The following is a 26,521-nucleotide window of genomic DNA, read 5'->3' on the forward strand; positions in this document are numbered from 1 at the left end:
TATAATCCAGTATTGCCATATTAATTTTGTAGCTCAAGTTCCAGTTTTGGCCATTGGGAGCTCCTATAGTGGGCCCCCATCCCTTTGACATGCCCCATTGATGCATTTTTTTTTAATACTTTCTTTTTCTTTTTGGTGCTACAAACTGCTCCAGGCTCATCTTGTATATTTTCTGGCTCTGTCTTCAAATTAGCCATTTCTCCAAGGAGTCCTGCTTCCTATTATTGGAGAATAGTATTAGAAACCAAGACTTGGACTCTAGATGTGTTCTGTACATTTGTTTTTCACTCTTTGAACAACCCCATGTGAACTCTTTATGACTTTTTATTTTTCATTTTTCAGGAAGTCTGAAACAGCAGTTGGAGTGTAGTGGTTAAGAGGAAGGACTCAGGAGTCAGATTGCTTGGCTTCATCTCATAGATCCATCACTTATCGCTCTTGTGGACTTAATTCCTCCATGCCTCAGTTTATCACTTATGTAGGCTTAATTCCTCTATGCCTCAGTTTCCCTACATATGAAATGGAAATACTAATAACACCTACCTTGTAGAGTTGTTGTAAAGATTAACATAAGTAAGACCTGTGGTATGTTTAATGGTGTCTGGCACCTAATCCATGCTGAAATGTGGGTGGCAGTGGCAGTGGCAGTAATTATTGGGGAGGACAGGGCAGATGCTCTCTCTGTTCTTTTAAGTTAATTAAGTGACTTGCCTAAGACATGGTCAAATGGAAGTTCACTAACGGGTCTTGTGTCTCCATGGTACCCTGCTACCTCCTGACTGTAATGTTTTGTTTCAGTACGTGATAAATACCTGAGATGCTGCGGGGCTGCATGTGGAATGTGAATACCAGCACTGGAGTTGAGGGCTCAGGAGCTCCTGGGTGGAAACAGTTAACATTTAAAATAAATAATGTTATCAAAATGTGTACTAAAAAAAATTCATACATAATATTCCTACATACTTATGGGGTACCTGTGATATTTTGTTACATGCATGGAATGTGTAATGATCAAGTCAGGGTATTTAGCACACCCATCACCTTTAACATTTATCATTTCTTTGTGCTGGGAACATTTCAAATCTTCTAGCTGTTCTGAAATATACAACACATTGTTGTTAACTCTAGTTACCCTACGGTGCTATAAAGCTCTAGAACTTTTTCTATTAACTGTATGTTTGCACCCATTCACCAACCTCTCTTCCTCCCTCTCCCACCCCCATCCAGCCTCTGTTAACCATCATTTTATTCTCCACCTTCATCAGATCAACGTTTTTAACTTTCACAGGAGTGAGAACATGTGATATTTGTCTTTCTGTGCCTGGCTAAAATGTGTACTTTTAAGATATGTATTAAATATTTTAAGAATAGGATACTGTGTAATTTAAAAAAAACTCATTCTGGGTTAGGAATGAAAAGCCATTCAATTATTAAATTAACTCGAATCCTTTCTTTTATCTCCCTTTAGTGGAGTCATTGGGCGAAGCTGGGCCATGCTGTTTGCCAGTGGAGGCTTCCAGGTGAAACTCTATGACATTGAGCAACAGCAGATAAGGAACGCCCTGGAAAGCATCAGGTGGGCCAGCCGGCGCGCTCCAGGAGGAACGGAAGTGGGTCTGTTTCTCTCAGTTGGTCTTGTTTGTCATATCCTCAAGGCTATGAGGATCTGTGATGTCACATTTTCGTCTGATGGCTACTGCAGTGCCTCTTGAGTTGGTAAAGGCCAGGCCTACAGTGGCTGGAATGTGAATTCACACTGGGAAAGGGCTCCCATGGGGGAGGAAACGACCCTTCTTGCTGAGAGGATCTGCATCAAGCGTGAGTGACTTTGCAGGCTTCTCTAGCTGTTTGCCCTGGGGCTGGAGGGCTGGGGTTTCCTGCTTCCATCTAGGCAGGAGGAACTCGCTTCCAGCATGTGACAGCCATAGCTGCAGGGACATTACAGTTTAGGAACAGAGGTCCTGCAGCTTGTTTTGACCTGTTGATCTAGTAATGGTAGGACCCAAATGAAAACATCCTGAATTTTAGTTAGAGGTTTAGCACTCATGTGAGAGGACAGAACTGGAGCTGTTTATGTGGTTATTATTAACTGTGACAGCGGTACTAGTTAAAGGTGTGAGAGTGGATGAATTTACTAAATGCTGAGTGCTAAGAATGCGGAGGGCTTTTTAGGGATGGTAGTCACAGGAACCAAAGAAAGGCTGAGAGTGAGGGAGGTCAAGGACAGGGGAAAGAAGCCATCGCAGCGTGCCCAGAAGCAAAGGCACTGGCGTGGAGCACCCTCACTGCACGGCATGTCCCCCTGCCGTGCCGTCACGGAACAGGGTTCTGACCATCTCAGACATGCGTTAGCTGGTTATTGTCCTTATTTGGAGGGTGTCCATGAATATATAACTTGAATTTGCATTTTTGTGCAACAAAAATATGCTTACTTTATTGTCTACATTTTGAAAAGATTAATATGTAGGGTATGATGTTAAACTATAGGCATTAAGAAACTGTATACCCTAACCCAGTGTTGTTTTACAGATTAAGAACTTGAACACAGAGAAGTTAAGTTACTTCTTCCATATTGTTACAAATAGTCAATGCCAGGGTAAAATGTCAATCTAAAAAACAAAAACCTTGGCCAGGGCTGGTAGCTCACACCTGTAATCCCAGCACTTTGGGAGGCCGAGGTGGGAGGATCATTTGAGGCCAGGAGTTCAAGACCAGTGTGGACAATATAGTGAGACCGCGTCTCTACAGAAAAAAAGAAAAAAATAGCCAATGTGTTGGCACCCACCTAGCTAGCAGTGCTAGCTACTCGGGAGGCTGAGGCAGAAGGATTGCTTAAGCCCAGTAGTTCCAGGCTACAGTGAGCTATGATTGCACCACTGTACTCCAGCCTGGGCAGCAGAGTGAGACTTTGCCTCAACATAAATAAAATAATAAAATACAAAACCAACCAGACAAAAATCAAAAGTAAAACAATCACCAAAAAACCACTCACATAGACTGTACTGTTTTGGAAGGAAGGGGACTTGGCATTTCAGTACCAACTACCTGCCAGCCATGTTCTGTTCACTAGGGATACATAGTGGATAATGTAGACACAGTCTTTTTTTTCCATGGAGCTTATGGCCTAGTAATCTTACTGTATTAAATTCTCATAATAAACCCTTTTGCCTGAGCTCAGGAGTTGGAGACCACCCTGAGCAACGTGGTGAAACTCTATCTCTACTAAAATCAAAAACATTATCTGGGCATGGTGGTGGGCGCCTGTAATCCCAGCTACTTGAGAGGCTGAGGCATGAGAATCACTTGAGCCTGGGAGGTGGAGATTGCAGTGGGCTGAGATCACACCATTGCACTCCAGCTTGGGCTACAGAGTGAGACTCCGTCTCAAAAAAAAAAAAAAAAAAAAAGATTCACTTGGTGTTTACACTCTATGGATTTGGAGAAATGTATACTGACATGTATCTACCCTTGTAGTATTACACAGAATAATTCCACTGCTCTCAAATTCTTCCTTTCCATCCCTCCCTTCCCCCCAACCTCTGGCAATCACTGATCCTTTTACTGTCTCCACAGTTTTACCTTTTCCAGAATGTTATATAATTGAAATCATACAGTATGTAGGCTTTGCAGATTGGCTTCTTTTACTTAGTAAAATGCATTTAAGTTTCCTCCATGTCTTTTCATGGCTTGAGCTTGAATGATATTGCATTGCCTGGATGTACCACAATTTATTTATCCATTCACCCACTGAAGAACATCTTGGGTGCTTCTAGGTTTTGGCAATTATGAATAAAGTTGCTCTAAATTTCATGTGCGGGTTTTTGTGTGGACATAAGTTTCCAGTTCCTTTGGGTGAATAACAAAAAGCACAATTGCTAGATTGGATGGTAAGAGGATGTTTAGCTTTGTAAGGAATTGCATAACGGTCTTCCAAAGTGGCTGTCCTATTTTGCTTTCCCACCAACAATGAAGGAGAGATCTCATTGCTCCATATCCTTACCAGAGTGTGGTGGTGTCAGTGTCCTGGATTTTAGCCATTCTAATAGGCATATAATGGTATCTCCTTGTTTTTTTGTTTTTTGTTTTGTTTTGAGACAGTCTCCTTCTGTAGCTCAGGCTGGAGTGCAATGGCACGATCTCGGCTCACTGCAACCTCCACCTCCCAGGTTCAAGTGATTCTCCTGCCTCAGCCTCCCGAGTAGCTGAGATTACAGGCGCAAGCCACCACGCCTGGTTAAATTTGGTATTTTTAGTAGAGGTGGGGTTTCACCATGTTAGTTAGACCCCTGACTTCAGGTGATGCACCCACCTTGGCCTCCCAAAGTGCTAGGATTATAGGTGTGAGCCACCGAGCCTGGCCCAAAATGTTGTTGTCGTTTTTTTTTTTTCTTTTGAGACAGAGTCTCGCTCTGTCACCCAGGCTGGAATGCAGTGGTGCGATCTCTGCTCACTGCAAGCTCCACCTCCTGGGTTCATGCCATTCTCCTGCCTCAGCCTCCGGAGTAGCTGGGACTACAGGCGCCTGCCACCACGCCCGGCTAATTTTTTTGTGTGTTTTTAGTAGAGACGGGGTTTCACTGTGTTAGCCAGGATGGTCTCGATCTCCTGACCTCATGATCCTCCCGTTTTGGCCTCCCAAAGTGCTGGGATTACAGGCATGAGCCACCGCACCCAGCCCAAAATGTTTTTAAAAGGCATCACAGGAAATGTAACACAAACAGCTTAATATTTGGTTTTATGGAGGTGATTTAGGGAGCAATAGGAAGTAATTTATTGATAATAAAAAAGCCATTAATTTTTTAATTGTAAAGAACGTTAAGGAATTTGTGGTCTTCCTAAGTAAATTACATCTACTTAATTAAATTCATCTTTTATTCCCACATTTGTGTATGAAAGAGCATAGCAAGCTCCACTTTGGAAATGGTGGCTGCTAAAAAATGCTTCTCCTTCTGTCCTTGAGGGCTATCCTGGCTTTTCAGGAGGCCTGGACTTTTATTTTATTTTATTTTTTTTGAGACCATGTCTGGCTCCGTCGCCCAGGCTGGAGTGGGGTGGTGTGATCTTGGCTTACTGCAGCCTCCACTTCCTGGGTTCAGTTGATCCTCCCACCTCAGGCTCCCAGGTAGCTGGGATTACGGGCGTGCACCACCATGCCCAGCTAATTTTTGTATTTTTTTGTAGAGACAGGGTTTCGCCATATTGGCCAGGCTTGTCTGGAAGTGATCAGCTTACCTCAGCCTCCCAAAGTGCTGGGATTACAGTTGTAAACCACTGTGCCTGGCCAGGCGTGGACTTTTTTTTTTCTTTTTTTTTTTTGAGACGAAGTCTTGCTCTGTTGCCCAGGCTAGAGTGCAGTGGCTCGATCTTGGCTCACTGCAAGCTCTGCCTCCCGGGTTCACCCCATTCTCCTGCCTCAGCCTCCGGAGTAGCTGGGACTACAGGCGCTCGCCACCACGCCTGGCTAATTTTTTATATTTTTAGTAGAGACGGGGTTTCACCGTGTTAGCCATGATGGTCTCGATCTCCTGACCTTGTGATCTGCCTGCCTCGGCCTCCCAAAGTGCTGGGATTACAGGTGTGAGCCACTGTGCCTGGCCTGGGCGTGGACTTTTAATCAGTTTTCTGGTGACAGTATATGCAACAGGTGGGTTTGGAGCTGAGAGACATTAGCTTCATAGCTGGCCCAGTACTGGAGGAGGAGAGTACCTCCAAGGGAAGAGGAGACCCGTGAATCTCTGATTAGGTCATGCTTTAAGCCAGCCCCAAGTGGACTCCAGATAAGGAGTTGACAAACCGTTTCTGTAAAGACCAGACAGTAAATATTGTAGGCTTTGCGGGTCATATGGTCTCTGTTTCAGCCTTTCATTATAAAGTAAAAGCAGCCATAGACAATCAATAAACAAATAGAGGGGTGTATTCCAATACAACTTTATGGATTGACACCGAATTTTGTTCATGTAATTTTCAGAGTCACAAAATACTATTTTAAAATTTCCCCAACTGTCTAAAAATGTAAAAACCATCCGGTATTAGTCTGTTTTCATGCTGCTAATAAAGACATACCCGAGACTGAACAATTTAACAAAGAAAAAGGTTTAATGGATTCATAGTTCACATGGCTGGGGAGGCCTCACAATCATGGTCGAAGGTGAATGGCACGTCTCACACAGTGGCAGACAAGAGAACTTGTGCAGGGAAACTCCACTTTATAAAACCATCAGATCTCGTGAGACTTATTCACTGTTATGAGAATAGCATGGGAAAGACCTGCCCCTGTGATTCACTTATCTCCCACCAGGTCCCTCCCCCAACACATGGGAATTATGGAGCTATAATTCAAGAGGACATTTGGGTGGGAACACAGCCAAACCATATCACATCCTTATCTCACAGGCCATATAAAAATAGGAGATGGGCCAGATTTGGCCTGTGGGCTGTAGTTTGCCCACTGCTACCATAGACTTTTCAATTCTGTTATCATTTCGTCTTTTATCCTGTAAAGCCAATTCCAACCCACTTGTAATTAAGAGAAAATCCCACAGTTCCTAATTGAAAGTCCTTTGTTTATTTCTTGGGTATTTGTGTTTTAGGCCTTATTTTTAGATGCATCATTAAAGATTTTTAAAGTCCTTTCAGGCGTCAGGACTGATGATGCTGAGTGATGGAGGGTTGTGGGTAAGTTTTTTTTTTGTTTTGTTTTAAACCAGGTTAAAGGCTTTCCTGTTATCCTACTATGCTTAATTAAGAGCTGTATTTCTTAATATCATTGGTGCCTGATTAGATTTAACTTTTAGATACTAGTCTGTAAGATTTTTGAACCAGAAAAATCTAAATAACTTACGACTGTTAGCAGTCATATTCTAGAAGAAGCAAATGTACTGAACTCTTATGTAGCTAGGATTTTAAAGGAGTACATACAAATCTTTCCTCAATAGCAGGTACTTTATTTTTATAACACACACATTTAAGCTGAGTTAAATATGCAGAACTGGTTGTACTTCTTTGGCAGGAAACGGGAAGCTTAGGATATCTTGTGACCAACTACCTCTTCCTTCTCAAATAACTGGCAAATAACTTCAGGAAAATCCAGTTACATCGTGTCATGTTGCACCCCCTAGGAAGTACTGGATTCTTAGTCTTGAGTGACTTTTAAATAAAGCTACCTTTTTCTCTTTCTTAAATCACAAGATCTTCAAATGTACCATTCCCGCACAGGGAGTCCAAGGTAAAAGGACTGAGACCAGACTTTGTTTTTGTAAGTATTTTGGTCTGTGCAGTGAGTTCTGAGACCAGGCGGTTAATGATTGTGAACTCTTGTCAACAGCAACACCGTGTATGACCTGTGGTGCTTAGATGTTCAGAAACCCCAAGGTTAAAATGTCCCTTACCACATATCAGTCAAAAGGAATGTAAGGAAAACCAACTGAATCCTTTTTTCAAGAAGTATAAATGATGTATCTTTCCTATTGGTTTGCATTGACTGTTGGGTCCAAATAGCTTGTGTCCACAGGCATCTTCCCTGACACCTGTTTTGTGGTCTTTGTCTACCGCTGTAGGTCGTGGGCTCCCCCAGGACAGACTAAACATCACACCCCCAGTGTCCCTCACTATTCAGTGTCGTGTGGTCTCTGTACTAGCCATTATGGATGCAGAAATAAGCAACATGCACGTTTCCTGTCCCCAGAGCCTGAACCTGCTAGCCTGAACCTATTAGCTCAGTAATTGTTTTAACTGAGTCACAGGAACCTTTTCAAGAGTATCCAAAGGTAATGTTTCCAATCATGTTCCTCATACACTTTTTTCTCACCATCTATTCCACCTTGCAGTTTGGCCCACTTCCCATATTCTGATGTTTTTGTTGTTGTTGTTGAGATGGAGTCTCACTCTGTCACCCAGGCTGGAGTGCAGTGGCATGATCTTGGCTTACTCTAACTTCTGCCTCCCGGGTTCAAGCGATTCTCCTCCCTTCGGCCTCCTGAGTAGCTGGGACTACAGGCATGTGCCACCACGTCTGGCTGATTTTTGTATTTTTTATTAGAGATGGGGTTTTGCCATGTTAGCCAGGCTGGTCTCGAACTCCTGATCTCAGGTGATCCACCCGCCTTGGCCTCCCAAAGTGCTGGGATTACAGGCGTGAGCCACTGTGCCCAGCCATATTCTGATTCTTTTTTAATGTTTCGTATTAGAAAATGTCATGTGGTTGAAATTTCACTACATCTGCATGAATATTCTGTGTGTGTTAGACCTATTAAAAACTAATGGTATTAAATAGTAGAAATGGTACATATGGATTCTGAACCTGTGAAAATGAACTTAAACTGGGGGAAGTTGATTTAAAAAATATATTAAAACATTAGAAGATAAAAGAAATTATCACAACTCGTACCATGCCAAGGGATCTTAGTGAACTTGAAAAACAAAAAGCTGTCATCTAGGACTAATCTTTTTCTGACAGGGTGGCACAATAAGAAACTTAAAACTTAGCATGTTTACATTTCATAACAGAAGGTAGCTTGACCTTGGAGAACCTTATTAGCAGATACTTTACTGCTTTGTCTTTGTTCACCATTGTATGCCCAGTGCTTGGCATGCATTAGGTCTCAAGTAAGAAGTTTAGAGGATGAAGCTGTGTTTTAAGAAGAAAAGCAAATCCCAGCACTTTGGGAGGCCGAGGCGGGTGGATCACCTGAGGTCAGGAGTTCTAGACCAGCCTGGCCAACGTGGTAAAACCCCATCTCTACTAAAAATACAAAAAAATCAGCTGGGCCTGATGGCAGGCGCCTGTAATCCCAGCTACTTAGGAGGCTGAGGCAGGAGAATTGCTTGAACGTGGGAGGCAGAGGTTGCAGTGAGCCAAGATTGCACCACTGCACTCCAGCCTGGGCGACAGAGCGAGACTCTGTCTCAAAAAGAAAAAAAAAACAAAAAAGAAAAGCAAATCAAGTAAACAAAATTGTAACACGGACCTACAGATCAGGAGTGTTTTAGTTCTTAAGATTTGGAGCTAGACTCATTTCCACGTAGCAGGTGGGCCATTCTAGTCCTCAAGGGACCAGGCCGCCCTGACATAGGCTGTGTTGACATCTCGGTGACCATCCCAACACCAGGAGCCAAACGCACTGCCTTGTCTGGCCTGAGTCCCTATCTGAAATCACCATCTTTAGGGGCCCATGCCCTTCGATCTTGGTTTCTCCACCATCTGTACATGGTCACTCTGGCACGCGGATCCACCTAAAAGTGAATCATCTTTCTGAATGGAGTAGGAGTTAATAAACCACCAGCAGTGATCTCTGAAACTAGGTAGGCCTGTACTGTGTCTCCTAAGTGACTGAACTTCTTGTGCTTGGACACAGGCATTTCCAGTAACTGGGTCTCTGACCTGTTTTTAACTTGCTACCCAGGTCTCTGCCCTGGCCTAATCTTGAACTCTGTTTTGATCTGGATTCTGCTAGATTGGTCTGTTCTCCTGATTTGAAACTTTTAGTTTTCCCACATACTGTTGGCCAGAATAACTGAGTATGGTCACAAATTGTTCCCGTCTCTGTCTGCACTCCCCTGTGCATTGTGACTTTGCTACTCTCACCCCCTTACTCTGGGCCTAGCCACGGGCTTGCCAGTGGGTTATTAGCACATGTGGCATGCACAGCAGAAGGCCTGGAAAGTGCATGTGCATTGAGATTCGTTCACTTCCTGCTGGGGACCCTTCTTCCCTTCTTATCCGGTCAGCCCAGCCTAGTCAGCGGGAGGTATGTGGCCCAGCTACCAGCCAGCACCATCCAGCACCATCCAGCACCATCCAGCACAGCACCGACTGCTAAACAGGTGAGGGAAAGCCATCCTAGACCAGCCCCCAGACAACCCACTACTCATTGCAGCCGCATGGGTGAGCCCAGCTGAGCCAGCCAAAATTATTAAAGCCCGTGTCTGTTGCCAAAAGTTCACGGCAGTGGCTGTGGGTTCAGCCGGGTTGTTCAATATGACTTCTCTGTGAATTCACAGATCCTGCTATCACTTAGCTGTCATTAGGACAGATCAAATAATTGCTTCATTTGCCTTATTTTTCTTCACAAACAAAAATAGCCTTGTTTTATCTGATTTGTAAAAGTCATATATATGCTAATTATATATCCATAGTATTGGGGAGAAGCCAAAATATTAATACTTTGGGCGGCAGGATTCCAAGTGATCTTGCTGCATATTCTGAGGCCGCGTGCTTCCGGCATGATCCTGCGTGCTGTGCATCTAGACCAATGCACCTTAGCAGTCATGGTTGGGCTATGAAGGTGTAGGTGCTGTCAAGGATTGGACTCCAGAATTGTGTGACTCCTACCTTGACTGGCCATTGTCTCCCTGTGAGGTTTCCAACAAGGAAACCAAAGTACCCCATTTTTTAACTGGGCCTGATACTCCAGTGTAAACTTTGGTGAAATTGATCGCCTTGACACTTAAGCAGGCCCTCTCCTCCCCTGCCTGTCTCCCTGCTACCCAGATCCCAGTGTTACCACTGGCCTGGAGGGAGGAGACCTTGTGTGTTTTTTGTTTGTTTGTTTGTTTGTTTTTGTTTTGAGACGGAGTCTCGCTCTGTCGCCCAGGCTAGAGTGCAGTGGCGCGATCTTGGCTCGCTGCAGGCTCTGCCTCCCGGCATCACGCCATTCTCCTGCCTCAGCCTCCTGAGTAGCTGGGACTACAGGCGCCCGCCACCACGCCCAGCTAATTTTTTTTTTTTGCATTTTTAGTAGGGACAGGGTTTCACCGTGTTAGCCAGGATGTACTTGATCTCCTGACCTTGTGATCCACCCTCCTCGGCCTCCCAAAATGCTGGGATTACAGGTGTGAGCCACCTTGCCCGGCCGGAGGGAGGAGACCTTCTGAGTGAGGAGGGGGAAGCGGGGAGGGCAGAGATCCTGGTGGGCCACAATGGCATGGATCCAGGCAGGCAGACCCACAGCCCTCCTGTGCGACGGACAGAGGTAGTTTTCTTTTTTCCTACGGTGCATTTAAGTTCACATGCCTCACTACAAGGTTTGCAGATTCCGAAGTCTAAGGGGGCTGGGTGGCTAATGGGTGTGAATAATGGGGTGGGGTGGAGACCTGGGCAAACTGGAGATAGTCTTTGGAGATAGGCATGCCAGATTTTTAAAACATTGTGCTGTCAAACAGAAGTCTGGAGCTACTCTTCTTAATGAAAACTTGGGTGTTCTGCCCTCTTCCCAACTTCAGAAACACCTGCCATGATTGTTAGTGTCCACACACTATCACCGTGCCACATAGACTGTGTGGTTGGGCTGTCTTCTCTTCTGCATTGCAGTAACTTAATGGAAGATTTTTGTGCAGCCTCAACTTAACCTGCCTGTCTGGAGTTAGAGTGATCCCTGGAGCTGGAGTCAGGCTCAGCCCTCTGTGTCTGCATAATCAGGGCCTGGAAACAACAGCAATGTCACTGTCAAAGCAGATATCACAACACAGCCATCCCATAAGGAAGCAATCCCTGGCCTTTCTATTTCCTCACTGCTCTCTGCTCTTGGCTTCCAGCGTTCTAGGATTTCTGTTGGCTGGAGATGAGGTAGACTCACCTCCTTAAGCTAATCTTACCTGATCTTCCACGTCTGCCCCCTTCTTCCCTATCTTTAGCTCTTCAGGTCCTCAGACCTTCAGGGATAGGTGGGAGCCGAAGACCCTGCCAGAAATCCCCCTGGGAGTTCACGATAGGCTGGCACTGAGATTTCTGAAAGAAATGTTAGCCACGCCCTTTATTCCTCAGGAAGCTGCATTATACATGGAGTCATACTGTAGATAGAAAGCAGGCAGCACAGTGTGAAAATAAGTGAGCAGTGCAGAGGAGCCCGGTGTGGCTCAGCAGCCCAGACTGTGAGCTTTGCAGTCAGATCTGGCTCAACCTTCATAGCTGGGTAACTCACTGAATCTGTTTCCTCATCTGGGATATAGAGACATAATAATACCTTCCTTATAATGTGGTTTTGTTACCAAAACACTAAGAGTTTGGTCTAGGTCCTGCTGCTCACAGCAGTGAAAGCCAATGACTGAAATGATGAGTACAGCCAAGGAAGAAGGCTTTAATCGGCTGCTGCAGCCAAGGAGATGGGAGTTCAGTCTCAAATCCATCTCCCTGACCACCTAAAATCAGGGGTTTATATAGCAGGAAAGAAATGTAGCACTGTGTAGGACAACAGGAACTAGGGAGGGGCAAGGAAGCAATCTTGGTGAATGAGGGGCCTGGAGTCTCATTGTATGGATGTGATGATCTGGTAAGTTTCAGTTCTTCAATACTTTTTTTTTTTTGAGCGGCCTGAAGGTCATTTCCTGAGGAAGGAACTCAGATAAAACAAATAGAAATTTCAAGCTTCAAGGCAAGAAGGATCAATTTCTATGTTTATTGAAAAAATTGAGTGGGTTTCAGTCTCCCCTTTCTTGTTTATAGATTCCTCAACCATGGGGCATCTGGTCATCCATCTTTCTGTCTCCTTCCTGCTGAGGAGAGGCATTGTGTGCAGCTGCAGACCATGGATGACCTCATGGCCATCCAGGAATCAAAGGCTAATCTAATACTAAAGTTTTTCTTCTGAAACACAATCTTTTTCTCCAGTCTACCACTTTCACAAAGACAAATCACAGCAGGACCAATCTACCTGCAAAATAAGCTTCAGTCCCATATGCTTGGCCTGATTACCCACACAAAATGGAACAAGAATCACTGTTCTCATAGGCTCTCCTAAATCGGCTTTGCTAGAACCTCTCAACCACTTCCTTCAACTGTGTCCCATTACCAAAGAAAACATGTTGTTATTAACTGTATGCAAACAAACACATTGCCATGAATTAAGAATACTCACAAATAGTTTATAAATTCTGGATAAATTAGGCAGAGAGAGAAATATGCCTCAAATTCTGTTTACAAAAGTATACTCTACTCACTATACTTAAAAGATACTTAAAGGATGACTCAAAAGAAAAAAATTCTTCAGATTCTGAAAAATAAAATAAAAAGAATCAGCAATATTTCAAACAAAAAAAGCCATAAAAGTTATTTCAGTCCTCCATTAGTTCCATCCATGCAGACAACTCCTGCTCTGCTTCATGTTGAGTTGGCCATCTTTGTGAACACATCAGTCTTTCCATTAGTGCACTGGAAGTTTTCTCTCACATCCAATGGCACAATCTCCAAAGTTATCAGAAACTTGCATTCAAGAGTCCTTTTCATGAACTCCCCCCAAAGAAACAAGCTGATTATAAGTCACTTTTTGTGAAGAATCAACACAAAACAACAATTGTGGATGACAAAAGTCTTAGGACAGCCACAGTTAAAGACACTGTTGACAAGGAAATTTGGTTATTTCTGTGGGATACAACAATTTAACATGAAAATCATAATATTTACTGACAACATATTAAGACATATCAGAATTCTAAGAATCTAATATAATCCTGGAACACATTAACAACACATCTATATAAACATAACCAAAGGGAGCTAAATGACATCTCAGATTTGACAATGCTTCCTACATTTTTTTTTTTTTTTTTTTGAGTCAGAGTCTCACTCTGTCGCCCAGGCTGGAGTGCAGTGGCGTGATCTCGGCTCCCTGCAAGCTCTGCCTCTCGGGTTCACGCAATTCTCCTGCCTCAGCCTCCCTAGTAGCTGGGACTACAGGCCCCTGCCACCACACCCGGCTAATTTTTTTTTCATTTTTTTAGTAGAGATGGGGTTTCACCCATGTTAGCCAAGATAGTCTCAATCTCCTGACCTCGTGATCCAACCACCTCGACCTCCCAAAGTGCTGGGATTACAGGCATGAGCCACTGTGCCCGGCCACATTTTTTTTTTTTTTTTTGAGACAGGGTCTCACTCTGTTGCCCAGGCTGGAGTGCACTGGTGCAATCTTGGCTCACTACAATCTCTGCCCCTGGGCTCAAGCAATCCTCCAACCTCAGCCTCCAGAGTAGCTGAAACTACAGACATGCACCATCACACCCAGCTAATTTTTGTATTTTTTGGGTAGAGATGGGGTTTTGCCATGTTGTCCAGGCTGGTCTCTTTACTCCTGGGCTCAAGCAATCTACCCATCTTGTCTTCCCAAAGTGCTGCAATTACAGGCAAGAGCCACCATGCCCGGCTTGAATAATTCTAACATAACAAGTAATCCTAATATGCCTAATATGTCTCTCTTGGACTTCAGGGAAGCTAATATCTGAAAAAGTTAGTTTAAGGTCAGATAATTTAGAACTTGATATTCAAGTTCTAGAGACAGAACTGTGACCAAAAGCATAAAAAATGTGATAAGTTCTATGCCAAAGTTATCAAAGTAAGACAACTAGTTTTTAATCCGTCATTAAACAATGGTAAATGCAAACATTAGTTTTGGAAATTCAATATGAGTATAAATCCTCATATTGTACTGTGTATCTGTGGTGTGTGTAGTTGTGTGTATGTGGTGTGTGTAAGGTGGTGTGTGTGTAGTGTGTATATGTGGTGTGTGTAGTGTGTACAGTGGTGTGTGTGTAGTGTGTATATGAGGTGTGTAGTTGTATGTATGTGGTGTGTGTGTGGTGTATGTAGGGCGTATATGTGGTGTGTGTAGTTGTGTGTATGTGGAGTGTGGTGTGTAGTGTGTGTATGTGGTGGTGTGTGTATGTGGTATGTATGTAGTTGTGTGTGGTGTGTGTAGTGCATATATATGGTGTGTGTAGTTGTGTGTATGGTGGTGTGTGTAGTTGTGTGTATGGTGGTGTGTGTGTAGTTGTGTGTATGTGGTGTGTGTAGTGTGTATATGTGTGTGTAGTGTGTATGGTGGTGTGTATATAGTGTGTATATGTGTGTGTAGTTGTGTGTATGGTGGTGTGTGTGTAGTGTGTATATGTGGTGTGTGTAGTTGTGTGTATGGTGGTGTGTGTGTAGTGTGTATATGTGGTGTGTGTAGTGTGTATATGTGTGTGTAGTTGTGTGTATGGTGGTGTGTATATAGTGTGTATATGTGGTGTGTGTAGTTGTGTGTATGGTGGTGTGTGTGTAGTGTGTATATGTGGTGTGTGTAGTGTGTATGTGGTGTGTATGTGGTGTGTGTGTAGTGTGTATATGTGGTGTGTGTAGTTGTGTGTATGGTGGTGTGTGTGTAGTGTGTATATGTGGTGTGTGTAGTGTGTATGTGGTGTGTGTGTAGTGTGTAGATGTGTGTGTAGTGTGTATGTGGTGTGTGTGTAGTGTGTATATGTGGTGTGTGTAGTTGTGTGTATGGTGGTGTGTGTGTAGTGTGTATATGTGGTGTGTGTAGTTGTGTGTATGTGGTGTGTGGGCACGCATGGCTCTCGCCTCTCAGGGTATCCTCTATCTTCAGATGTAGGAAGATGTAGCCCCTGGTATCTGTAGCACCCCCCAGTGGCCTCTTGTGTCAGGCCTGTTGTGGTTGGATTTCTTTAGGAGTGGCACCGCTTTCAGTAAACTCTTGTCAGCTCCCACTCCTCATTCACACTGTGTCCTCTTTGGTACCTGCAGATTCTGACCTTTTCCAGGTCTCTCAGGAGCCATTGTGACTTGCTTTTCGTTGGCATTTTCCTTGACCCCATGCCTAAGTTTTAGTTTCTCCACCTCATTTAATCATTTACCTGACTACTTTTGCATGATTTCCAATTTTCTAAAAAATTAGCATATTTTGTCCATTTTGTCTCCCAATAATCTCTGACCTTGTGGGCGTACACTTTTTTTTTTTTTTTTTTTTGAGACAGGGTCTTGCTCTGATGCCCAGGCTGGAGTGCAGTGGCACGATCTCTGCTCACTTCAACCTCCACCTCGGGGGCTCAAGTGATCCTCCTACCTCAGCCTTTTTGCCATGTTGCCCAGGCTGGTCTCAAACTCCTGACAAGAGATCTGCCTGCCTTGGCCTCCCAAAGTGTTGGGATTATGGGTGTGAGCCACCACACCAGGCACAGGTCTATCCTTTTAAAAAAAGATTGATTATTAGCCTGGTTTTACTAAGGTTTCTGGAGGGAACAGAGATAAATAGATGTGCTTTATGTTACTGTGTGTAATTCAAAGTCCAGGACCTAGATTATTGCATGAATTAACTGGAATATACTAGCCAAAATGATTTTCTAAGTCATTCTATAAAATCTATGAGCTTGTTATACCCTAAATCGACTTATTTCCAAATTCTAGTTCTCATGAAGTTTGGCCATCTTTGCCATTTTAACGTGTATAATAGTTGAGTAGCATTAAATATGTTCACATGGTTGTGCAATCTGCAGAGCTTTTTCATCTTGTAAAACTGAACTCTGTGCCCGTTAAACAACTCTCCTTTTGTGCCTCTGCCAGCCCCTGGCATCCACCATTCTATTTTCTGCCTCCGTGAGTTTCACTGCTCTGGGTACCTGTTGTAAGTGGAATCATATGGCATCTGTCCTTTTGTGTCTGGCTTATTTCACTTAAGCATAATGTTAAGTAAAAAGTTCATCCTAGGCCGGGCGAGGTGGGTCACACCTGTAATCCCAGCACTTTGGGAGGCCAAGGCAGGTGGGTCACCTGAGGTCAGGAGTTCGAGACCAGCCTGGCCAACATGGAGTGAAAACCCGTCTCTACTAAAAAATACAAAACTCAATTGGGTGTGGTGGCGCATTCCTGTAGCCCCAGCTATTTGGGAAGCTGAGGCAGGAGAATTGCTTGAAACCAGGAGGCCGAGGTTGTAGTGAGCTGAGATTGCGCCACTGCACTCCAGCCTGGCATATGACATATGACAGGACTTCCTTCCCCTGTGGGGCCGAGTAAGATTCCACCGTAGGTGTGAAACCGTGTTTTGTTTATCCCTCCATCTGTTGGTGGACTTTTGGATTGCTTGCTTCTTCTGTTGTTGACAACACCGCTATGAACATGACGGTGCAAATCTCTCTTTGTGATCCCGCCTCAGTTCTTTTGGATATATGCACAGCAGTGGGGTTCCTGGATCATATGGTGGCTCTATTTTTAACTTTTTGAGTTACCACCATACGTTTTCCACAGCAGCTGTGCCGTTTCCACATTCCCATCATCAGTGCACAAGGTTCCAATTTCTCCAGACTTTTTAAAAAATAAATACATGCTCCTTTTGAGTACATTTCAAAAATAGAAACATTAAAAAAATTAAAATCACCCATACCCTGTTTTACCGTGAGAATTGTTAACATTTCCTTTTCTCTAATTTTAAGTAAAAATTTAACTTTACTGGTTAGGAGCCAGTATTTTGAGTCCTAGTGTTAGGCTGACCTCTAGAGGTAGAACTGGCACATTGCAGCCTTCTACTAGTGCCTCTAACCTGACGTTAACTGTTAAGTGTGGCAATGCCACAGACTGCTATGTGTGTGGCATTTGAAAATCCTGGTTGATTGGCACATCTTTTCTAGGCGTTTGGGTACGTCTTCTACAAAGCTTGAGGCAGAAGTTCTTCCAAAAGAATAAAAAAATTGGAATTAATCTAACTGGGACAAAATGTTGCCAAAGGCTGGGTTTGATTTGTGGCATGTGGATTTGTTGGCCCTGAAGAGAACACAGGGGTCTGTCTGCAGATGTCGGAAGCTCCTTCGCAGCTTTCACTGGACGTCCCTCGGGACCACACAGCAGGGTCCTGGAGTTTGCAGTCGGCTGATGGGTTAATGTGTGACCGTGTCTCTCCCTCATGCCCAGGTTCTCTGTCCTACCTGCATGTGCTGCCCAGGGAGGAAGGGCCTGAGGCAGAACCACCACTGCACATTCCTCAGCCTGAGTCTGCTCTGCAAGAGGCAAGTGGTTGTGGCTTTTCTTGCCACTGCTTGCTGTCTCCATGGGACATTCTCATTCCAGGGTGATCCCTGGAGGATGGAGGAACAAGAGACTCCTGTTCTCCCATTATCTGTCTAATGTCACTCAGTACTTTTGGGAAAAAAGGCTAAAAGTTTGCTTTGGATTAGTGGAAAGGTTTGAAGATGCACAGCTGGCCTACTAAGGCTTGGAGCAGGTGCGTTGAGCACATCAGGCGCTCATAGTTTCCTAAAGGACGCGATGGTTACTCACTATGCTCCCAGACCTTGGCATCCAGAGACCCTGTGTGTGTTCAGTGGAAAGATGGTTGGGTGAGGCTGGGATGGTGGCGCTAAGAGATTCGTTTAGGTTTTGTTTACTTAAAAAGTGACAAAGAGGATTGGCGGTGGTTAGTTCTGGAGGGTGGAGAGATGAGGATGTTTATTATTCTTTCTACATTTAAAATTTCTTAAATAAATTTTGAAAAGGAAATAGTCTTAGAAAAGCAATGGGCGCAGTATTAAACATCTCACTTATTCCTCCGTAACGCCAAAAACTTTCAATTAAGCTGAAGTGAGTTTTTGCTTGGTAGCTACAAATAGCTCTTCTGCCATGTGAATGTTTTTCTTCTGGTTGTGTTTATGGGCAGTGCGGTTGTCTTTTACCAATGTTGACTCCGAGGCTTAGCCACTGCTGCAGGTCAAACTTGTATAAATCGTGTAGTTAAAAACTGAAAAATTCAAATGGGTTGTAATCTCCAAACAAAGTCTGCACTAGGCCCTTTCAGGCTATAAAGGACAGGGCACTCTGATTTCTGCCCTCGATGAGGGTTGGTTGTGATACCAGGTGAGGGAGTAAGAGATACAGGACACCATCTCTGCGGCTGCATCTTTGTCGCAGAAACAGACATTGTTCAGGGGACACCTGAGCCTCTGAGAGTCAGCCATCTGGCAGCTCACGGCAGTTATAGGGTGGCTGTGTCCTTTTCTAAAGTCCTGCCTTTTTATGGCCTGTCATCATGGTGACTCCACTACGGGCTGTGTTTCTGTTGCTCCTTCCTGCCCTCAACCAGTCTGCCCACTGTGGAAGTCTGCATTTCTTCTCCTTCTCTCTTCTTCTTTCTTCTCCTTCTCTTTCTCCTTCTTTCTTCTCCTTCTCTTTCTCCTTCTTAGCTCTGTCACCCAGGCTGGAGTGCAGTGGCGTGATCTCGGCTCACTGAAATTTCCACCTCCCGGGTTCAAGTGATTGTCCTGCCTTAGCCTCCTAAGTAGCTGGGATTACAGGGATGTGCAGCCACACCTGGCTAATTTTTGTATTTTTAGTAGAATCGGGGTTTCACCATGTTTGCCAGGCTGGTCTCCAACTCCTGAGCTCAGGTAATCTGCCCGCCTCAGCCTCCCAAAGTGCTGGGATTACAGGCATGAGCCACCGCGCCTGGCCTGGGTCTGCATTTCTGACTGCCCTGTCGCTATAGGGCTCAGGCTTCCCTTGGACTAGTTACTGCAGGCACCACCGGCTGCCCATGGGCCTCTGCCATTGGCCCAGATTCCCATGTGGGGTCCAGTCAGTGGAAGTCATGGTAGTAAGCTCACATGGCAAGAAAGTAATGGAGAATTTCAGAGGCCTACCTCGGGAGCACCAATTCCAAGGGGTGCTTGACAGCCACAGCTGGTGGCTGCTCAGTCTTGCTAATCTAGAGCTTCGATTGTAACAGCCAACTCAAGTCTGTGCAAGATGGGAATCTAATTGGAGACCTCTGACAGAGGCTAAATAGAGTTCTCTAACGGCTACATCATTGGCAAAAAAGAGCACTTGGATCCCCTAAATGGAGGGTCACCGGTGGGGGCATTGACTCTGAGTGGAGGACAGGAAGAGTTTCTCTGAGAATTTATAACCATAGAGCAATCCTCAAAGTTTCGGAGCTCAAATTCATACTACCTGTGTCATCTGGAAAACCCCCAAGCCAAGAATTCAGATTGGTTCCTTGGTCCTCAAAACACCCCCAAGTGCCTGGCAGGAGCAAATTGCATATCATCCTCAGAACAATATGCCTGCAACCACAGTTAGATGTCCAGATTTTTGGCATAGCTTTGGATGAGCCAGAACCTTACATGGCAAATGGGACGTTGCAGATGTAATTGAATTAAGAATGGCAAGATGGGGAGATTATCCTGGAATAGCTGGCTTGGCCTGGTGTAATCACATGGGTCCTTAGAGGGATAAAGGGAGGAAGGAGACATGACGACAGAAACAGGTGGGGCAGGGGTGGCTGGCTATGGAGGGGGAAGGGGTCATGAGCCACTGATGCAGGCAGCCTCTAGAAGCTGGGACAGGCCAGGAATGCGTTCTCCCTGAAACCTCCAGAAGGAGTGTGTTCCCTGCCGACGCTTTGGTGTTAGTCTACTTGGGATTTCTGACCTCCAGAACTGTAAGATAATACATTTGTATTGTTTAAGCCACTGTTTGTGATAATTTGTTACAGTAGCAATAAGATATTAATGCTACTGCTTTATTGAGATAAATGTACATGTCATACAATTGACTCATTTGACACGTCCAATTCAGTGGTTTTATAGTATGTTTACAGAGTTGTGTAACTAAACATTTTCAAAGATGGATCAAAACATACTACACAGTGAATGATATATGAGCTTCAGATCACGTGGTGCTCTCTTTTCCTGAATAAAGCCACTTAAGAGGCACAGTGTGTTCAGGGAAGTGTGCTGAGCGCTGTTGATGCTGAATCGCAGGAGCCTGTAGGACCCATGAATGTCTGCGTTTCTTTTTTACCTTAATAGAGGAAACTTCTCTCGTGACCCTTTTTGTTATATTTCTCTCCATGATGTTTCAAATATCTATTTGCTGGCACTTAACTTGGACCAGTTCTTTTTTGATTTAGCTATTAGAAATCTTAAATTTCTAGTCTGTTGCTAAGACACCTCACAGTACCCTATGCAACTAATAAAATTCCAGATGAACTGGCCAAGACACATATTTAGTTTTGTATATTTTTCACTAACTAACTTTTGTTTTTTGCTTGCTTGTTTTTTGAGACGGGGTCTCGCTCTGTCACCCAGGTTGGAGTACAGTGGCACAATCATGGCTTACTGCAGCCTCCACCTCCTGGGCTCAAGTGATTCTCTCACCTCAGCCTCCCAAGTAGCTGGGACTACAGGTGTGCACCATCATGCCCAGCTAGTTTTTGTATTTTTTGTAGAGACGAGGTTTCACCATGTTGCCCAGGCTGGTCTCAAACTCCTGTCCTCAAGTGACCCGCCTGCCTTGGCCTCCCAAAGTGCCGGAATTATAGGCGTGAGCCACTGCGGCTGGCCTCACTAACTTTATAAGCCTCTAATTCAAGGAATTTGTTCTATATGAAAATTTGAAAATGCCTGCTCACTGGGGATGGTGGTCCAGGATATTTGGTACTTAACACTGAGTTGTTTTGTGGGTGATGAGATCTGAGCAGGGATCAGTATGTTTGTCCTTATAATGCTCCAAAATAAGATAGCTGTTTTATGGCCCTATTTTAAGATAGGTAGATTTTTTTTAAGCTGATATATTATGAATCTTCCAAATTACTTATATGAGAAAAAAACATCTCAAAGATTCTCTCCTTCCTTTTAAAAAAATGTAGGGCCAGGTGCTGTGGCTCACGCCTATAATCCCAGCACTTTGGGAGGCCGAGGCAGGAGGATCACTTGAGCCCAGGAGTTAGAGATCAACCTGGGCAACATGGCGAAACCCCGTCTCTACCAAAAAATACAAAAAAATTGGTCAGGTATGGTGGCACGCATGTGTAGTCCCCGCTACTTGGGAGGCTAAGGTGGGAGATCACTTGATCCTGGGAGGTTGAGGCTATGGCAAGTCATGATTGTGCCACTGCACTCCAGCCTGGGTGGCAGAGCAGGATCCTGTCTCAAAAAACAAAATAAAACAAAAAATCAAAAAACAAAACAAAACAAAACCCAAAAAGCAAAAATATATTAAGAATTTTAAGATGCTAACAGCAGAGCAGTAAACCCAGCACAGGCCCTTCTGAGCATGGTGGCCTGAGTGACCGCACAGACCACATGCCACGAAGCCTACTCTGCTATAAGGTACCTTCTTTCCATCCTTCCATCCCAGGGGACTGACCCCAGGAAGAGGATTAAGAACCACTGTTTTCCAACATGCCCCCCCACCCCACCCCCTGCCATGAGGATTGTTTCATTTTAAAAAAAGTAATTAAGATTTTAAATTGTGGTAAAGTGTATGTAATAAAATTGACCTTAATATTTTAAGTATATTTACATTGTTGTGCCACCATCACCGTCATTCATCTCCAGAATGTTTTCATCTTCTCAAATTGAAACTCTGGACCCATTAAACCTTAACTCCCCATTCCTCAACCTCCAGCCCCTGGCAGCTACTAACATTCTAGTTCTGTCTCTGTTGTTATTTTTTTGAGACAGAGTCTCACTCTGTCGCTCAGGCTGGAGTGCAGTGGCGCGACCATAGCTCACTGCAACCTCTGCCTCCCGGGTTCAAGCGATTCTCCTGCCTCAGCCTCCTGAGTAGCTGGGATTACAGGCGTGCGGCACCATGCCAAGCTAATTTTTCGTATTTTTAGTAGAGATGGGGTTTCACCATGTTGGCCAGGCTGGTTTCGAACTCCTGACCTCAAGTGATCCACCCACCTTGGCCTCCCAAAGTGCTGGGATTACAGGAGCAAGCCACCTAGCCTGGCCTGCCTCTATTATTTTGACTGCTCTAGATACCTCTTCTAGGTGGAATCACACAGTATTTTTCCTTTTGTGACTGGCTTACGTCACTCAGCATAATGTCCTCAAGGTTCATCCATTTTGTAGCATGTGACAGAATTTCCTTCCTCTTTACTGCTGAATAATATTCTGTTGTGTGTATGTACCACGTTTTGTTTATCTACTCATCTATTGATGGACGCTTAGGTTGCTTCTAGCTCTTGGCTATTGTGAATAATGCTGCTGTGCACATGGGTGTACAAAAATCTCTTGGAGACCCTGCTTTCCGTTATTTTGGGTTTATACCCAGAAGTGGAATTGCTGAATCATACTGTAATTCTGTTTTTGGGAACCGCCATATCTGTTTTCCATAGCGGTTGCACCATTTTACAGTCTCATCAGCAGTGCACAATGATTCCAGTTTCTCCACATCCTTGCCAACAATTGCTAGTTTGGTATCTCACTGTGGTTCTGCTTTGCATTTCCCTGATGATTCCTGATGTTGAGCTTTATTTGTTTTTAAATGTGGTATTGAATACTCACAGTGATCCTTCTCTCTGCCTTTCCAGAAAGGAGATGAAGTTGCTGGAGCAGGCAGGTTCTCTGAAAGGTTCCCTGAGTGTAGAAGAGCAGCTGTCACTCATCAGTGGTTGTACCAATATCCAAGAAGCAGTAGAGGGCGCCATGCACATTCAGGTGAGTGAAGGACACTGGCGCCGCATCTGTGGGGCCTGGGACATTGTCTCCTAGCCTCTCCAGAGGGACAGGGCAGGATACAGAGCAGTGGCAGGTGTGGGCATTTTGCATCTTCAAGGGCAGGATTTTGTTTTATGTGATGGGAAATGTGGTCCTCAAAACACCCTCTATACTGGGTTCTCATCAAACTAGTGTGACAATGTTCTGTTTCAGGAGACCAATGCCTTATCCACGAGGCCACTAGGGATTCTGGTGACAATGTTGTATTTTAGAGGCATTAACAGTTTTAGCAAAAATAGGTTTTCTGGACTGATAATACTATTTTATTTTGTTTTATCATCTTATCAAATGAGAGATTGTATTATTGTTCTCATATGTAATTGAGCAAAAGCTTACATCATCAAAAAGGAAATCTTTCACTTGCATGTAGCCTTTCCAACAACTTTACTTTAAAAAACAGAAATCCTCAGGAGGGTTGTTTGCACAGCGGGATGAGCCTGGAGAGGTGAGTGGTCCCCGCAGGTGGAGCTGGGAGCAGCCCCTGTGGCTTGGCCCTCTTTCCAGGCACCCCGCTCCTGGAGCTCCTGTGCCCACACACAGGCCCTGCCCTGTTGAAGAATCCCGAGGCCTACCCTTGTCTTTTCAAAGGCTGCACTTACTGCTATAAGGTTTATGCAAGTTTACCTAAAACTAAAAGAGTCATTATTGCCAGTACCTTTCCTTGATAGTTTGTGTTCTGAGATGTGCACATTTCACGTTGTTACTCTGTTGATATTCTAGCTGAGAATTTGGAAGCAAACGGAAAAGGCTTTGTGTTCTCTGGTCAGTTGCTGCTCTAAGATTCGGGTCAAATACAGAAGATAGAGGTTTTAGGTCTCTATGACTCTAAAATTTCTTAAAATTGTTAAATTTCTCAATTTGCTAAAAATTCATTAAACAAATGTGTGTCACAACAGAACGCAAGGAGAGGACTGTTTTTCAACTTCTTATCTTTTTCTAATGTATTATTCTCTATCTCTTGATATGGTGAAGTTTGTATGAAGTTGAAGGGTCTTTAAAGAGACCTTCCTAATGAGTTCCCAGTGCCACCTGTTTCTACCCTTAGTTGCGGGTGCTATAAGAGGAGTTGCTTCTGAAGAGCACAGACGCTCTCCAGGCCTGATCTTGGCAGAGAAGCTTCTTTCACATGAATTTAGTTTTATTTTTTATTTTTTTGAGACAGAGTCACTCTGTTGGCCCAGGCTGGAGTGCAGTGGTGTGATCTCGGCTCATTGCAGCCGCCACTTCCTGGATTCAAGCGATTCTCCTGTCTCAGCCTGCGGAGTGGCTGGGATTACAAGCGTGCACCACCACACCCAGCTAATTTTTGCATTTTTAGTAGAGACAGGGTTTCACCATGTTAGCCAGGCTGGCCTCAAACTCCTGACCTCAAGTGATCCGCTGGCCTTGGCCTCTCAAAGTGCTGGGATTACAGGCGTGAGCCACTGTAACCTGCATGAGTTTAGTTTTTTTTTTTTGTTTTTTTGTTTTTTGTTTTTTTTTTGAGATAGAGTCTCGCTCTGTCACCCAGGCTGGAGTTCAGTGGTGTGATCTTGGCTCATTGCAACCTCCGCCTTCTGGGTTCAAGTGATTCTTGAGCCTCAGCCTCCCAAGTAGCTTGGATTTTAGGCATAAAACACTGCTGCCAGCCATGAGTTTAGTTTTTAAGGAAAGTATTTAGTTATATAATGTGATTGAAATATGAATAAATGATCTATTATTATAATATTTCTACTTTCACATTTCACAGAATGCTTTTGTTCAAACTCTGGGCTGATATCTCCAACTTCAGCATGTTTGTCTTCATTACAATCACTTTTTGAGTCTCTCTGAACAGAGTTCCCAGACCATGTTACCTTTGCCTCTTGGAGATGTTTGCTATCCAGAGCCTTTTGAACCCATCTACAATGCTGGCACTACAAATTTTATCCCCAGCCTCAAAGACTAACTCTCAAACATTTAGGTGTTTTGTATATTTTCCTTTTGTAATAATACACTTGTGTTCCATAGCATGGCAACTTGCTGTGTTGTTTTTTTTATTTTAAAGAATCTTTCTATAGCTAATTTATAAATTTCCTGGCAGTAACAATTGTAAAGTCATTCCCTAGGAATAATTCATCTATCCATGTTAAATTTCTTTGTCTCCCCATCCCATTTTTTTGATAGTTTATCATATGATTTCTATAAACATCCAAAACTACCCTAACTGAATTAGTTCTGGTTAATGTGTCTCCCTCAAAGAGTATATTGTTTTTTATAAAGTGGTGAACCCTCCATAATATGAGAACATTATAATAGACTTGGGTAATAAGGAAAGTTTTTCTGTTAAAGAGTAATTTGGGGGGAATGTGTGAATTTAGAAGGCTTGTAAAGTGCTTACATGATACTTGGCACACAGAAAATGCTCAGGAAATGATAATTATTTTATAATGTGGCCATTTATAACAATTGTGGTAATAAAGAATGACACAGGGCAGTATATGGTATTCTGTACATGGTTGGCACTAGTGAAAACTGCTCTTTACCTACAGTCTATCTTTATTTTATAGATTAAATGAGTGTATTTACAAGGCATGACGTGTTGAGCCACATCTATTATGTAGAACACAGAGCCAAGCCGGATGAGGAGAGGAAACTAGAGAAGGATGATGTAAACTAGTAGGTTTAATTCCTATGAGAGTTTATATTCTTCAGAAATTGTTGTACCTCCAGTACTAGAGAGAGGAGTGGGTAGGAACAGTTCTGACTGGGAGGCTTCGGGAAGGTTTAATGCAGGTAGGATTAGAGCTTGTCTTGACTTTTGACAAGTGGATTTTGGGGGTGGGGGTGGGAGGATTGTGTGGGAGGAAGAGATGAACAGGATGAGAAGTCCCTTTGAGGATGTTTGTAAGGCCACATTACAGACCCATTGGAAAGGTAGGAAAGGCTGGTCCAAGGTGGAAACCAAGTCGCCATGCTATGAATGCCAACCTGAAGAATTACTTAGGTGAACTGAGTAATACACAGTGCTTAGAGGAGTACATGAAGAGAAGCACCATTTAAGTGTTTCTTTAAAGAAATAAAGATGAAGGCTGGGTGTGGTGGCTCACACCTGTAATCCCAGCACTCTTGGGAGGCTGAGGTGGGCAGATTGCTCGAGCTCAGGAGTTCAAGACCAGCCTGGCCAATATGGTGAGACCTCATCTCTACTGAAAATACAAAAACTTAGCCGGGTGTGGTGGCATGTGCCTGTGGTCCCAACTACTTGGGAGGCTGAGGTGGGAGGATTTCCTGAGTCTGGGAGGTG

General features: G+C 44.0%; 1 protein-coding gene across 2 annotated transcripts in view; it reads left to right on the plus strand.

Annotated features, from left to right (window-relative positions):
- Positions 1–26,521, plus strand: part of CRYL1 (crystallin lambda 1) — a 120,476-nt gene that overhangs the window by 13,175 nt on the left and 80,780 nt on the right. For both annotated transcript variants that reach the window (XM_055245288.2, XM_055245289.2), the window contains exons 2-3: positions 1,469–1,576; positions 23,070–23,196. In XM_055245288.2, coding sequence (XP_055101263.2) covers positions 1,469–1,576; positions 23,070–23,196 — 235 coding nt within the window. The remainder of the gene's footprint in view (positions 1–1,468; positions 1,577–23,069; positions 23,197–26,521) is intronic.

This window comes from Symphalangus syndactylus, chromosome 15 (genome assembly GCF_028878055.3).
Source record: "Symphalangus syndactylus isolate Jambi chromosome 15, NHGRI_mSymSyn1-v2.1_pri, whole genome shotgun sequence".
Classification (NCBI taxonomy): Eukaryota; Metazoa; Chordata; class Mammalia; order Primates; family Hylobatidae; genus Symphalangus; species Symphalangus syndactylus.